Source organism: Phyllobates terribilis, unplaced genomic scaffold (genome assembly GCF_046119375.1).
Source record: "Phyllobates terribilis strain yellow unplaced genomic scaffold, ASM4611937v1 Scaffold_3__8_contigs__length_932513732, whole genome shotgun sequence".
Lineage (NCBI taxonomy): Eukaryota > Metazoa > Chordata > Amphibia > Anura > Dendrobatidae > Phyllobates > Phyllobates terribilis.
Genome location: NW_027362763.1, coordinates 766,966,282 through 766,982,138, shown reverse-complemented (window position 1 = coordinate 766,982,138; position 15,857 = coordinate 766,966,282). Strand labels below are relative to the sequence as shown.

The 15,857-nt window shown below is 40.2% G+C and overlaps 1 protein-coding gene across 1 annotated transcript in view; it reads right to left on the bottom strand.

The window, feature by feature from the left end:
* Window positions 1-15,857, bottom strand: part of JAG1 (jagged canonical Notch ligand 1) — a 45,153-nt gene that overhangs the window by 11,152 nt on the left and 18,144 nt on the right. Inside the window, exons 3-19 of the mRNA XM_073672221.1 lie at window positions 15,042-15,093; window positions 12,901-13,155; window positions 12,529-12,589; window positions 9,839-9,969; window positions 9,445-9,564; window positions 8,615-8,728; window positions 8,392-8,505; window positions 5,923-6,036; window positions 5,458-5,504; window positions 4,053-4,226; window positions 3,452-3,602; window positions 2,741-2,905; window positions 2,531-2,644; window positions 1,695-1,808; window positions 1,498-1,611; window positions 532-648; window positions 124-151 (exon numbers count right to left, since the gene is read on the bottom strand). Coding sequence (XP_073528322.1) covers window positions 124-151; window positions 532-648; window positions 1,498-1,611; window positions 1,695-1,808; window positions 2,531-2,644; window positions 2,741-2,905; window positions 3,452-3,602; window positions 4,053-4,226; window positions 5,458-5,504; window positions 5,923-6,036; window positions 8,392-8,505; window positions 8,615-8,728; window positions 9,445-9,564; window positions 9,839-9,969; window positions 12,529-12,589; window positions 12,901-13,155; window positions 15,042-15,093 — 1,985 coding nt within the window. The remainder of the gene's footprint in view (window positions 1-123; window positions 152-531; window positions 649-1,497; window positions 1,612-1,694; window positions 1,809-2,530; window positions 2,645-2,740; window positions 2,906-3,451; window positions 3,603-4,052; window positions 4,227-5,457; window positions 5,505-5,922; window positions 6,037-8,391; window positions 8,506-8,614; window positions 8,729-9,444; window positions 9,565-9,838; window positions 9,970-12,528; window positions 12,590-12,900; window positions 13,156-15,041; window positions 15,094-15,857) is intronic.

The following is a 15,857-nucleotide window of genomic DNA, read 5'->3' as shown; positions in this document are numbered from 1 at the left end:
GTCAGCACATTTAAAAAATTTCCTTTAGACAGTGCATATTAGGCATTTCCCCTACAGGGATTGATTTTCCATAATCTGGCGTATGTTTAGCAGTAATACATATTGGTTTGCAGTTGTGCTTACCATGGATGTGGGTTGCAGTCATTAGTATCTAAAAAACAAACCAAAAAAGTAGAAATTAAACACAGCCCACAAACCGTGAATCACTCTAAACAAAATCAATCATGGGGTAATTTTATGCATTATAATAAAATCATGCAAACACAGGAAGAGACCCTTCTAGGCGAAAAGGCACAGGATAAAAGCGAGCGAGGGGAAGCAGACAAGTCGTGTAGGAAAACACTGGGCAACATCTGTCTCTGGTTATCTCCAGCACAACTTTCTCATGCCCAGGTGATGCTGAAGTCCACATCAAATGAGTCTCTCTTCTGGTTTCAATTTAGGGTACACGGGGTGACAGGATGAGCCGAAAAGGTCTCCGCATGGATACCCCCTCCCCCCATCCAGGACAGCACTAGCACTTTAACTTACTTTGAGAGCACGTCGGACCTTCCCAGCCTTCTTTGCAAACACAAGTGAAGGAGTCCCCGCGGACTACACAAGTTCCACCGTTGAAGCAAGGATTTGGCAAACAGCTGCTGTTTCTAGCTATGAGGAAAACAGTGCAAAGTAAGCATGAAGCCGACCATGGAGCAGAGGTCTGAAGAGCAAACAGGATGTTTCCCTGCGCATTGCAAGCAACAAATGCCTTCCATCTGCTCAGCTCCTGCAAAACCTAAGCCTGGGAGATCGCAAGTCGCAGTGTGAGCATCTGAGATTTACTAATGGTTTAGTGGCAGCTATTCCTGTGCCAGGCGGCCAGTACTCCCAATTTCCTTTTGGTTATTAAATGGGATTGATGGGATCAACCAAAATTTGACCAAAGGCAGTGAATGCCATAAAGTACACCATTACTTCCATGAGGATTCTCCTGTTACTCCAGAGCAGATACGCCAGTTATCTCTGATTGCCTCCATTTACTTCCCTACGTCGGTCACTGCCCCAAATGGTGATGCTAAGGTGGAGTGAACAAGACCTTCCTTAGGCCAGTGATCGGCTGCAGTGATTGTATGGATAGACGGCATGTGAGCATGGCAGAAAGGTCAACAGAGACCAGTGGGGAGTCTGGTAATGGAAACCCTGGAGCGACAGGGAACTCAGCAGGTACCAAATGATCATTTTGCCCTTGAAATTTTTTTTTTGTTGACCCAAGAAATTCAAGGTTACAGAATAAAAAATAAATAAAAAAGACCCTTAGAGATCTTATAGAACAAGCAGTGGTTTTTCAGAACTTCTTTGGATGCACCTGCAACACTTTGGCGATTATCAGGCCAGAACCTACATTGGGCGTCCCTAAATGTTATTTTTTGCCAACCAATTTACTATTTTGATCAATATTGTCCCTTTCTAAGAAGTGCTCCAGTTCTAGTACAGGATTCATCCCTCTGGTGAACTTACCAATGTTACAAGTGGTTCCCTCCCATCCAGGTGAACACATGCATTTAAATGTATCGCCCTCGTCATAGCACGTCCCACCATTATTGCAGGTGGACTCGTCACATTGGCTGTCTTCTGCAGTAGAAATTAATAAAGCATGGTTATAGATTCAGCACTCAAAAAGATCAACATTTATCCTCAATTAGAAACACACTTACGGGAGTGGCACGTCTTTCCTTTCCACCCATTCTTACATTCACAGTAGAAATCATTAACCAAGTCTCGACAAGTACCTCCATTGTGGCAAGAATTTTTACTGCAGTTATTTATGTCTAAAAACAAGAGCAACAGATATAGCATATGGTTAAAAACAAACGTATAGGACGCAAGGATCGTCAGGTACAGCAGTGATCTGGGTCAGAGAATCAAACCTCACCAATCTCTAAAAAGATGCCACATTAAAGTGGTTGTCCGGCTGGTGGTGAAAGGCTGCAGTTAATGTGTGACTGCAGACTACTGAATCCTTACAGCGTGCCCACCGCAAGCTGTCAGGATTCCCTGGTACTGCTGATGAGAGCGGGCGGTCACAAGACCGCAATTATGCGATTTGCAGACTTCCAGCCACGTTCCGACTGGACGTATTCGACCTTGCACAATGCACTTGTACTGAACGAGGCGAAGAAACGTCTAGTCGGCAAGTGACCACATGTATGCAAATCACTTAATTGCGGTCACGCCCTCGCTGGCAATACGGGAGAATCCTGACAGCGTGCAGGGCACACTCTGTAAGAAGTTAGTAGTTTGCAGTCATATAGAGTAACTGCAGACTTTCACCACAACCCCTTGAATATAAATAAAGATTTCCATAGAAATAAACACCTATAATCCCTCAAAAAACCCTCGCGACTGACCTATACGTCCAACACTGGAGTTTACCCCTTAACATAACCATCTACAGTATCACGGCTTTCTTGAGGACAATAAGAGATCTTCCTTGGCAGCATCAAGTTCAGAATTACTGCAAATCAGGTCATAAATTCTTACGGCCACTCACTTATTTCACAGTACGTTCCTTCCCAGCCTTCGCTACATATGCACTGGTAGGAGTTCACACCATCAATGCAGGTTGCACTGTTTTTACAAGGGTTGCTTTCACAGTCATTGATATCTGCAATGAAAAAAATATATATTGTAATATATCATATTATCCATGGCAGTAACAGACATCTCAATAAAGCTTTATATACACAAAAGGTGCACTTACTTTCATGGCAATATGTGCCGGTGAAGCCCTTGTTGCATTCGCAGGTGAATTTGCCACCAGCCTGGCTTTTGCATTTCCCATGTGGTCCACACACATTAGAAGAGATATACCTCACTCCTTCCGGCGAGCTGTTGGAAGCCACTGCAACCGTGCAGCTGTCAATTACTGCAACATCGGAAGAAAAAACAGATTTATTTTAAGCTTTTCAGGTGGAAATTACTAAAGCAGCTTTGCATTTCTTGCCAACGATTAAGAAACTGCAACATTCCTCATATGTAATAGTCTTCTCCAATTCTACTATGGCCGCATTTTTTGCCCAATTTTCACAGGATTGAATCCAAATATGATAAATCTGATGTAGATATTACAATACCGCCTTCAGAGTCCAGAGGCTTAGTATTAAGTTTTACAAGATAAAAAAGTCTTCTGTAACAAGTTTTTACATTTTTTTTTTTTTTTTTAAATAAATATAAACCATTTAGAATTTTTTATTTTTTTTTTAAATTCCAAAATCCAATAGGTCAAACCACTTAATTGACCCATGGAGCAAGACTAAGGATTTAACCCCCTAGACACAGCTGGATTTTATCCTCTTGCTGTGAGGGTCGTGACCATTTTCGCGGTTGTTGCACACATAAGTGATGGAGCGGTTGGTGGGAGCCCATGATGTGACAACGACGGGCAGGCACAACGACGGGCAGGCAAGCATACCTTCACAAGGAGTAGTGCGACAGTGATCTTTTAGCTGTGAGCAGTTCTTTCCCTCGTAGTCCTCGGAGCAGTTACAGAAGTAATCAGTGGCCAGATTAAAGCACTTGGCTCCGTTCTGGCATGGGTTGGGCTCACAGTAATCTATGTCCAACTGTAAATGGGAAGCAGAAGCAAAAACAAAGGTTTTATTATTACCCTATTCAATGCTAAAGCGAGCAGACACTCTGGAATCTGACCTTTTCATCTCTCTGCCGCCATTAATTTTACGTAAAGCAGAACGTACAGCCCTCGCTTTCCCTAGATCTGAGCCGACAGATCCAGGATATAAAACAGTCACCGAAGGCCAGCAGGGAGCAGGCAACAAAACGTCTAACACGCAAAACATTTGCGATCTGTTTAACTGAATGGATCCGATTTCTCTTACTCATTCCACCCCCCACCCCGCACTTTATTGGCAGACAGCTGTAAGGAGTATGACTATATAGCAAGCCTGGCTGAACATAAGGTATTTAGTGTACAAATCATTAGAAGGAGGAGGAAAAAAAAAAAAAATTATTGGCCTACAACCATTCCTTAAGGTTTGCATTTCACCAGCGCTCACCTGACAGAGGTTTCCAGAGAAACCAGCAGGACACAGACATTGAAAGCCATTGATTTCATCCTGGCAGTGACCCCCATTCAGGCAGGGGTTGCTGGCACATTCATTGATGTCTTTCTCACAGCGCTCCCCTGCATAGCCGGGTGGACAGATACAGCGAAATCCATTAACCAAGTCCTGCAATTGAAACAAAAGGAACGCTGTTTACTCAGATCCAACTTGTTAGAAAAAAAAATCCAGACAAAAAAAAAAAAAAAAAAATCCTCAAATGAATGTAGTACATTCGGCTTCTCTTCAGCATCCCACCATAAAAAAAACAAACATGGGCGTATATGCACAATGGGCCATTACTCCAGCCATACGTGCACAGATTTTCCTTCTACTTAAAATGAGCATTTGTCCGTTTTGCAAAGCACAAAAATTATTGTGTATGTGAAGAAAGACAGCCACAGAATGACCAATATATACATAAATCACCACGTACCAAAGTGCGGAAGCTTTATAATTTACAGCACAGAAGGCCTCCAGGGATAGAGCAGGCGTTGTGCTTTTAGGCTGTTTTACCCACCATGGTTAGAGCACTATTTTTTAATACAATGTTTTAAATTTATTTATATTTTTTGCTTTATTTAGCTACTTTTTAAAGCAAAGTTTGAATATTACAAAACTTAATGGGATATTCATTAACTCATTAGGCTGTATTTAAAGGGAACATGTCACAGCATGCTATAGACAAGGAGAAGCTGAAGAAAATGATATATGGGGGTTTGTTTTTGGAAAAGATTCAGCATAAAACTTATTTTATTCATTAAAATCCCCAGTGTGTCTGTAGGTGTCCAGTGGGTGGTCCTACTAGTAACTGACAGCCATCTCTGTATGCTCACCGAATAGGACCGCCCACTGGACTCCCAGGCATACAAACACCAGGGATTTCAATGAATAAAAAGCAAGTTTTACTGAACCTTTTCCCATAAAAATGCATAATTAGTCAGATCAGCTCCTCCTCCCTGCAGATCAGATACCATTTTCAACACGACAGATTCCCTTTACATCTGTGGCGGAGGCTTTGTTAAGGGCTGTTACTATAGATCCAGCAAAAAATACTGGATAAAAAATATAAAATGTTGCCTGCTGTGTTATTTTGAGAGGTATAATTACTGACAAACTATGACAAACTTGATGGATGTAATTATAGACAACGGGGTCCAACAGGCTCAACAAGTGTCAATCACCTAACAGATTAAGTCATTTTTGTTTAATTTTTCTGCTTCTTTAACAGAGCCGAACAATGGAAATAAATAAAGCAGATATGAACAAAGTCTTAAAGGAAAAAAAACAGAACAACAACAAGTAGTGCATGTATCGCAAGGTGTGTCATAATGCAATTAATAGAGTAAAAGAGACGTACCCTGCACGTTCCTCCATTTTGACACTGGTCAATACAATCATTAATATCTAAAGAGGGGGAAAAAATAAAGTATTACACATTGTGCTTGTAGCCATGACTATGCACACACTTCAAATGCCGGCGACAGAATGCAAATCTGTAGTACAGGAGCGAGATAGAGCTTTTGTGGCGTTTCCTGCATCCTTTCCTTTAGATAAGGTTATTCTTAAGGGTGGGACCTTGAAGCAATTCTTTTACAAGCTTTCTAAACTTCACATCATTGTTTTAGCCATGTTATCAGAATACTTCCATACTACAGACTAATACGTTTTGATAAAATTGTATATTTTCTTTCCAGGCGGACAACTCCCTTTTTCCTTAAATTATATATTAGCCATATATTTTCATCTAGGGTTGAAAAATAGGTAGAGGCTACTTTGTGTCTGTGGAGACAGGAAGAGGAGGACATATGAATGGTGCACTTACTGAGGTCGCAGTTCTGACCCGTCCAGCCGGGGATGCAGTCGCAGTAGTAACTACCAATGAGGTTTTTGCAGGAATTTGCATTCACGCAGGGTTTAACTTCACACTCGTTGGCATCTTAAAAAAAAAAAAAAAGTTAAAAGAAGTTTTATTCGTATAGGTGAGCAGAAAACGCTGGCACTACATGGTCCAGCATGCTTTTCCTAAACACTTACACCACTATACTCAGTAGTCATGTTCGTGCATTTCTTAGGCTGGGGTCAGCAGCCGTAGATTGTCTCATGCAAGAGGATCGGGCTGATTATGCAATTGATCAAACTCTGATCAAAGTCTCTTGGGTGAGAAAGTCAGAGCACACTGAAGAGAAGATGGAGAACAAAATCTCTCCATCTTCTCAATTGTTTCACTTCGCGGAAATTGGACTCCACTCAGATGTCATTGGAGTGCAGTCCGATGATTTACCCGCAAGCATTGACAGGGCTGTGGAATCGGTAAGCCAAACCTCCGACTCCTCAATTTCCATGACACCGACTCCAACTCCCTCATACATGGCTCATGTTTAAGTGATAAATTTATTGTAGGACAGATTAATCTCAGCTAAAAGTCTAGACCCTTAGATCAGGAATAGGACATTTCATAACTTTCCCAAATTCTTATGAAAAAATTATTTCCCACAAACTACATTGAACTACTGTAGCCAATTTAGTATATATTTTAGGAGTCAGAGTCCGTCCATTTTATACCGACTCCACCAAAATGTGCTCCGACTCCACAGCCCTGCTTGCAAATCAATGCCGATCCGATAATCAGATCAAACTAAGACATGTTGCAAATAATTCCTCGGACTGAGGAAGAAAACAAAAAAAAGAAATCAGACATGTACGATCCAAAGTTTTGTCAGATCGCACTCGGACCGAAAATACGGTCATGTGCGCTTGGCCTTATTATGTTAAAAAAACGACCCTAAAATCCGATGCTCCCTTGAGCAATGCCTAAACGGATAATTATGAGCCTGGAACAGGGTTATACTATGGTAAATTACTGACATATACATCCAGATTGTTTCTATTAGATCTAAACAATATATCATAGGAAGGGAAAAGCTTTGGCGGGTTTATTTTCCCAGACTCGTGCATTTATATGTAAAGGCTCTAGTAATCCTACCAACTTATTAAAGTTCCTCTCTCCTAATTTCCCATAAATATATACATGAATAACCTTTGAACTGTCCTTCTGCCATTATTCCCTGAACCCTGGATAAAATGGTGCAGCAGATTTGCCTGTAAGGTGTAATTTGTAGACAAAAAAATAAAATCTGCTTTAATTTATTGGTATTTGCCCAATTACTCATTAAGAACAGTAAGAAGCAATTGACCATTTCAGGGAGGAGGAGGAGTGGGGGTCTTCCTTCACTATTGTCAGGCAGATTAGAGACTTTCATAAAGAGAACGTAGACAACTCATTCTTCATGAGATCATCCACATTTTGGAGACCAGCTGTAAAGTCCTGGGTCTGTGGGAGTTGACACGGCTGAAAAGATACAGCAACTTTCCCACAGGACCAAGCAGGGGAGAACGTAGGCTCATGTTAAATGCTTTTCCAAAAGTACACCACTTAGGTTAAGCATGCTCATTTATTTATGGTTAATGCTGTAACCAAGCCTTACAGCGCCAGCGGTGCTCACTAAGCTAGAACATGGAGAATTCCTGCGCAGCGAGCCTGCCAATAAACAGATCCGCGATACTATTCCTCTAATGGAGTCATAAAAAGGGAGATCGAAAAAAAGTAGACTGTACACAACCCACCATTACAATTCGGGGAACCAGAGCGCTGATCTTGTAGAAAGGGACAATTCTTTATATGCGGCTCTACACACTAAATTAAGGGGGATACAATCCATCAGAGGATATATCATTGCAGCAGATACCCACAAGTAATAGAAAAGGAGATCCTAGACAAAACAGTAATTCTGACAAAAACATCCAAAAATAAAAACCTCTTATATAGCGCCCTCTCAAGGCAAGGGACTGAATTCCATAACTTCTCACTCCTGTGGCACCAGTATATTAAAGGACATCCCCAAGTTAGTAAATGATGGCAGATTACTCGAATAAACCATGATTTATTGACTTTTGCAGGTTGAACCTCTGTGCCTCCCCAAAAGATCCTGAGAATTAAGGGGCTTCCGCAACACGTCTCCTTTACAGGAAAAAAATTATTTAGTGTAAATCAGTGCTAGGCCTCATTCATTCTCGTGGTTGGGGAGGGGGGGGGGGCAGAGACAAAAGATGACGTATCCTAGTTTTATTCCATCACAATACAGCTTTAAAAACTACAAAATGTTGTACGTCACCCAACAATATATTATGCAAAACACTGGTATCAAGTGTAGCAAAAGTTAGACATAACATAAAATATATTAAAAAAAAGGCTAAAAACACTACATTTTTTATTAAATAAAACAGTTTTTACCTATTTGGCAGGTTTTTCCAGTCCACTGAGAAGGGCAAACACACTTAAACCCATCTACTAAATCTTGGCAAGTTCCACCATGTCCACAAGGATTTGGGGCACAATCATCTATGTCTACAATGAAACAAATAGAGTAATTAAAAGTATATGTAACTAAGGTCCTGGAGTTATTGAAGGCCTGGATTATTCATATCGTTACTAGATTATAATAAGCAATACATACTGATGGAGCACGTGGGACCGGACCACCCTGGAGCGCAGTTACATTCAAATCCCCCAATGGTCTCCAAACAACTTCCACCATTGTGGCAAGGATCAGAGAGGCAGGCATGTTCGGCTGTAAAAAGAAAATCAAAATAAAGTAAAAAAAAAAAAAAATATATATATATATATATATATATATATATATATATATATATATATATATATATAGAGAGAGAGAGAGAGAGAGAGAGAGAGAGAGAGAGAGACAGAGAGAGTGTAAATTCTGCCTTGTTTGCAGACCACCTTGGTCTGCAAGAAGTGACCAGCACTAATACCGCAATATCTTATTCTCATTAACAGTGCTTGGTTTAACACAACTTCAAACACCAGGGAAATAATCTTTCATGCTATGCTGACCTGATCAATGTGCCATAGCTTAGATCAGTGGAATCTGAGCCAGGAATAACACAGATTCCCATAGAATTAGGAGGAGGCATCGCCACCCAAACAGGGGGAAAGAAAAAAAAATGCCTTAAAGGGGTTGTTCAAAAGGTCTGCATCTTCTCCCCCTCCTTTAGACAACGCTGCTCTTGTCCATGGTATCGCATTTCAGCCAAATTTACTTAAATAATGATGAGCTGCAATGCCAGACATGGCCCAAAAGGAACAGTGATGCTGTTGCTTTTGGGGGGGGAAATTGATTGACATTATTATTTTTAATATATATACACAATTCAAAAGCCCACAGCTTTACAAATCTCCTTCAGCCTATAATTATAAATGTGCACATTTACCCAATAAGATTATAATAACATTACAAGTAATGAAAAGTTACAAAAAAAAAGTTACCAATTTCACAATTTCGTCCCGAATACCCCTCTGTACAGGAACACTCGTACTTGTCCGGGCCAGTATTGCTGCAAGTGCCTCCATTTAGGCAGGGCTGGTATGTCCCACAGGAGTTTAAATCTGCCAATAAAAGATGGCATGCATAGGTCATGGATGAATATCGTGAGAGAGCGCCATCATAAGGTATTCTGACGACAGACAAAGATTTATTCAAGCACTCGAAGGACGTATATTAATGTATACTGGCTCCGCAGCTGTTCTTCAAGGTCGGAATGTAATTTAACGGAAAATACACACACACACACACACACACACACACACACACACACAACTTGCATAAAAAGCAAAAAGGCTTTACTTGGGGAATGTGGCGTTTGCTGTATGATTAGCATACCTTTGTTACAGAGCTGACCACCCCAATTCGTTTCACACAGACACTGCCATGGTTCAATGCAAGTGCCATGGACACATCCTGGGTGAGGAATGCACTTGTCACAGTACTGTCCCTGCCATCCATATTGGCATCTAGGTTGGAGGAAAATATAAATAAATAAATGGACAAAGGTTTATACAATTTGCCTTCAGAAATCAGGAATCCTTCCCGCTTGCAAAAAATGTATTGCATTCCTAGAGGGAGTTTTTGGTTCTCTCTTGTAAACAAACCAACGAGTCGTTTTGCCAAGGTCTGTAAGCCAATCTTTTTACAAAAGAATAACTGTTCTGGGAGACCCTGCATGGTGCCATTGAACACAATAATACTCTATTCTCAGGTCATTCAAATGAGACAGGGAGGGTGGGTGCTCCCTACAAATCAATCTCTAAGCAATGTCAGGGTGGACAATCAATTGCATGGAAAAGAAAAAAAAAAAAGATCCCAGAGAACAATGGAAATGCCGCTTTCCTGCCTGCCGACTTTTCCTGCTACATTTCTGTATTCTGTGTCTTTACAAATGTGCACGCTGTATAAACAGCCACTCTCGTTTTCTGTGATCCATGTTTAGAAAAATTAATTATATCCGCTAAATCTAAAGGAGAAGACCGCCATTTGGAAATCATAACCACATGAAGCAATGAAGATAGGAAACAGACGTGCCGAGTTACAAAAGGCTAGTGGGGTCTTCAATATTACATCAAGGATTCCTAAGCTAAACACTCCTTCAGTGACCAAGACCAAAACTTCCCCCAAAGCGGTCTTTAAATTTGTAAAAATAAACCATTAGATAGAGGTCACCCAGACTTCAAATATAAGTCTGCGAGAGCAAATCCGTATCATGGGAAAGCTAGAGCGTTCTAAGGCAGGGGGAGACATAGGGTAAGGGAGTCTGTTAACCCTCCGCTTTACCTTCTTTTCTCTTATCCGAGAAAATCGGTCCGATTTTCAGGGATGTGGAGAAGATGAAAAAAAAAAAAAAATAAATAAAAATTCTCCATTGATTATTCCGTGAAAATTGGACCGCAGAAACAAGACGTGCATGCTGTGATTTCTTCCTCTGACATGAGCACAGCCTCACAGAATAAAGTTGGTCTGAGTGCAATCCGATGTTTTGTCGCATCGCACTTGCACCAAAAATACGGTCGTCTAACTGCACCCTAATAAGCATTGGTGTGATATGACACGATGATTGGGTAAAAATGCAGGCAATCAGGTGTCATACTAGCAAGTATTGCCATAATGCGGGATTGTTGCTACGCTCCGAAACGAGCAGGTAATTTTGTAGTAGCGCTACCCAAATTCCTAAAATGGGTGCATAGTAACATCCCCATAAAAAGGCATAAAATCTGGCAGTCCTATGGGAAGAGTCCAGCAAGAGCATCGGGGATTTTGGCAGATGAGAATACTAAAATGATCCCATATGACTGAAAGATCTAGCTGTCAACGCAGTCCTTGGTAAGATCGCCAACCTTGGTTTTCCTCCCTGTCAATTAGGAGCCTGTAATTTTTCTGTCCTATCCCAGCCAATGACATGAATATATTGTTCAAGCATCTTTCCGACAAGGGAACGTATGCAAATAACGTGTGGGAAAGTTGCACCTTAAACAAATACTATATGAGCAGTAGTGCATGTCTGAGCAGCGAGTGGGAGGTGAGACGTAGAAAGAGAAAGGCCTAAAATCTGGAAACAAAGCCTGTTGTTCTTGTAGTGACACAGCAAGCCATGTTTATTTAAGTGACAAGTGCACAAATCATTAGCCCTCGCCTCATGGAGTCACTATATACAATGCCCGGAGCACTTATTTTACATGTTCACTATGTAATAGCCTGAATTATTTCACTGGCAGCTCTGCCGCCTTAGAACGTGATGAATACGGAAGGATGGGTCAGCTTTTTCATACTTCTGTTTACACTTTTTTCCCTTAAAACAGGGAATGGATGTGGTTTATAATTGAAACATTAATAAAGATTACAAATTTCATTCAAAAATTGTGCAATTTTTTTAGTTGCCTTAATTTTTCTATGACCATGGTAAACCTACGATATTTAGTCGTCATGTCATCTAGAATCGACCCTGTCCCGTAAATGCCAGATTAAAGGAAACGGACTGTGAACATCTATGTAATCCTAACTCTACACAACTGTAATTTACAGTCGATATTTACGCTTCCCGCGATTTTGTAAAAGCTTAGCCTTGCCATCAAGATGAAAGATAATCTGTAATTCCAAGCCATCCCAATATTTTAATTATTAAATTGTCCGGGTATGTATAAAACCTGCTTTCCATTGTATCAAAGCCAGAAGACAGACAACTTCAAAGCTCAGCAACAAACAGTGTCTACTGACAAGATTCCATCTCAGCCATTAACCTCTCAGCACTCAGATGCTGGCTCACAAGAGCCAAGGGACCCAGAGATTTTACTAATCCTATTCTAAAGAATGCCTCACTTTTTGCCTATTGATAGACTTGGTGTGGGGGATGGATAGTACAAAGTGTTAACCCCTGTAATGACACTGAGCTAAGATGCCCACTGGCAAGGAGCCCATTATAGCTCCTACACAAGGATATGGGTCACAAACTTGTACAGGAATTTAGGTCGGGACTCTACACAAGTTTTGTTAAAGTCCAAAAAGTTAGTATTATACGTTACCTGCATTCTCCAGGAACCTTGCAAGTCCCATGCTTTGAGCTACAGCCTTGACTGCAAATTGCTAAAAGACAGAAAAAAAAAAAAAAAGTTAGCGGGGGTAAAGGTCAATCATTTCATCCTGTGAATGTATAGTAGTATAAATGGTAAGTATCAATTACCTATACATCAACACACACCATCTCCAAGAACGGATAAAAATCCTAGCAGAACCACCACGACTCATTAAATGGTCCAGCAAGAATAATATTCATACACATCAATGGAAAACAACCCTAAAAGTCAATTTCTAGACACATGGCCAATCTGGTACGTGAAATTAGACCAATTCTTTATAATAATAAAAAATAAAAAAAATAAAAAACACTTCGATACCTCTGTTACATTCAGCTCCATTCCAGCCTTCCAAGCAGGTCTTGTTGCCATTTTGGTCACAAGTGTAATGTCCAAAGAAGTCATCTCTGGGCCGGCAAAACTTATTGCAGCCAAATCCATAGTAATGTTCACCACAAGTTACTCGGATCTGGTATTCGAAATGGGCCATTCCGGCATTTTGTTTGAGGGTTTGCCATTGTCGGCTAGGGTTGATCATACCAGAGTAGGTGGCCTTGTCTATGATGTCGTCACGCTCTTTAGAAAAGTGAATAAGAAGAAATCATGAATAAAGACTCTTATAAATTAAATGATCACATTATGTATTAAATAAAATAAATCTAATATTTGGAGGATTTCACCTTCCAAGCATACTAGGGACATACCAAGACACACGACAGGTCCTTCTAAAACATGCATCTTCTTAACATTATAACCTGAAATAATATTTCACAGTAGTCCGGAATATTGTATATATCTGTGGTATTTCACTCTGTACCCTGGGCCTTATGACTTAAACGATCTGACACCGTCTTACGACCTGCAGCAAGCTCTGCTTTGACTGCAAAGTGAAGAATTATCATAAAACATTTAAAATTAACTTTGCACACAGTGGAAAGAAAAGCACCAGGGCAGACCATTTAGCATAGCAAACAAGAAATGGTATGGGTCTGTATAACAAACAAGAGAAGGGGAAAGAATATGTTCAGGGAGGTACCTTCGGTATGGATGACAATTTTTCTTACATGTGCACAAAAAAAAAAATATATATAAATAAATATATATATATATATATTTGGGACTTTTAAGATTTTACTATTCAATATAGGTATAGTAAACAACATAAACAGTAAAAAAAGAAGTACTCAAAAACCAACAAATATGCTATACCTTTTCATTCCCCATTTCCAATTTTTGTTTTGCATCATAAAAGATAAAGTGCCAATAAACCTTCGAGGGGGACAGTTCTATAAGAGTTGCGCAACCTCGGCTTGCACCTGCCCTCGTCATTCTACATTTCAAAACATTTTCATAACCAATAATGCTCATCTACAGAGGGGGCCGTCGTCTTCCAGATCAACCTATCAGCACTTCAGCGGCTAGCTATGGGAATACCATTAGCTTGCAGGAAAAGAAATAAAAACAAACTTCTATCACTAAAATCCTAGCCGTTTGACTTGAAGGTCAAAAAGGAGTCCCCACTGTGGTCTTTTGATGGGAATGAACTGTTGCTGTTCCTTTATTTTTTTTTGTGCCGTCAAAAATTTGGAGAAGGAAGAAATTGAGCAAAAAAAAAATTGTGGTTTAACCCGTACTTTTCCATGGGATGATTTTCAGGCTTTGGAGGAGTATCTTGACTAAAAGGTTGTTTGAAACCTCAAAAAGATGTCAAAGATGGTCCCGCTAAAAGAAAAAAAAATCCCTATAGAGTACAATATATACTGTCTACTTAGTATTCCTAAGAGAAGTTGGCCATGCACATTGGATAGTCGACAGCTAGCTCGCCCACCAGACCCAACTTGGCTGGGCATCCATGTGTTTTCAATAGGAAGAGTGGTGCAAGTTGCTGTAAAACATCTTTGGTGGCGGCTTATTTCCCCAACAAACCAATTTTAATAAAGGTGTTTCAGTTTGTACCAGAAGTGATTTTCACGTATGAAAAATTATTACGAGTCTGCCACCCACTGCAATGTTAATCATGGACAGCAGATGGCTTGCACATGGATGCCACCCGCTAGCTCTTCATGGTTTTTATAGATCTATAGACTCCATGGCATCTATAGAAGTCCACAGAGACCAAACTATTTCATACAGAGGCCACATTGTGGATTGTGACATATTGCAGAGATTGCAATAATAAGACAACCATCATTCCCCTAAAAGCAAGCAGTGGTGCAGGGAGCGCCGGGTTGGCCTCCAGGATTCCCTGCCAAGGCTCTGTCGTGTACATGAGGCGTAAAGGACTTCAAGATGTTTTCTCTATGGAACAGGTGAATTTATACGGTATCTGTGCTGCCATTCTTTTTGGTTTATGTACATACTCCAAAATTCTGAGATCTGGCATGTAGTCTTCTTTCCAGAAAAGGGATATTTGTTGATAATCAGCGAGGCAAATAGAATTAGGTATCTTATCCAATACTAACCATTCGTCTCATTATTGTGATCCCATGCTTCAACCACCAAGGTGTAAGATCGCTGAAGAAAAAAAAAAAAAAAAAAAAGGATTACATAGTGTACAACATGTAAAAACAAAACAGCAACATTTAAAAAAAGCAAGTCCGATTTGATGAATGTGCCAATTGAAGCCAAAATAGGCAACAGATTACATGTAAATCAAACATGATCCTCTTTCACCTTCTAAGCTAACTTATCCAGACTGATTCAGCAGAGACCTTTCACCTTAAATTACTCATCATTGTCAACACTAATGAGTTTCATGTATTTTACTAAGAAGAACCAATAAACACTTCTAGTAATTTAGTATAAGAAACAACGTTTTAAAAAGTAGAAAACCCAAAAATGAGAAGGGAACAAAAAGAAAGCATAAACAGAAATAAAAAGTCTGTAAAGATGACAAATATGTGCATATTCATATAGTTTTCTGCAAACACTAATTCACTGAGCATCTGAAGTGAAGTCTCCTGGGAGTTTTTGCTTTTCAGCACCTCTTTGAAAGCTTTGTCTGCAATAGACCATCACTGCTCCCACAAGTATCAGGTAACGAGAAAAAGAACTGATGAATTTTAGTGAGGTTGGAGAGAGGAAAAGCTTCTTTAATACAAAGCCTAGGACCTAAGCATTCAAAACCTTTAGGGCACAGCTATGTGTCACATTTATAGGCGCACTAATCTGACCAGGAGATCTCATACATTCCTGTAATAATCATAAGCATCTACTGCTTAAACTGACTCCTTCGCTCTGGATGGTTGCCAGCCATTGTATACAGCCACCTTTTATCT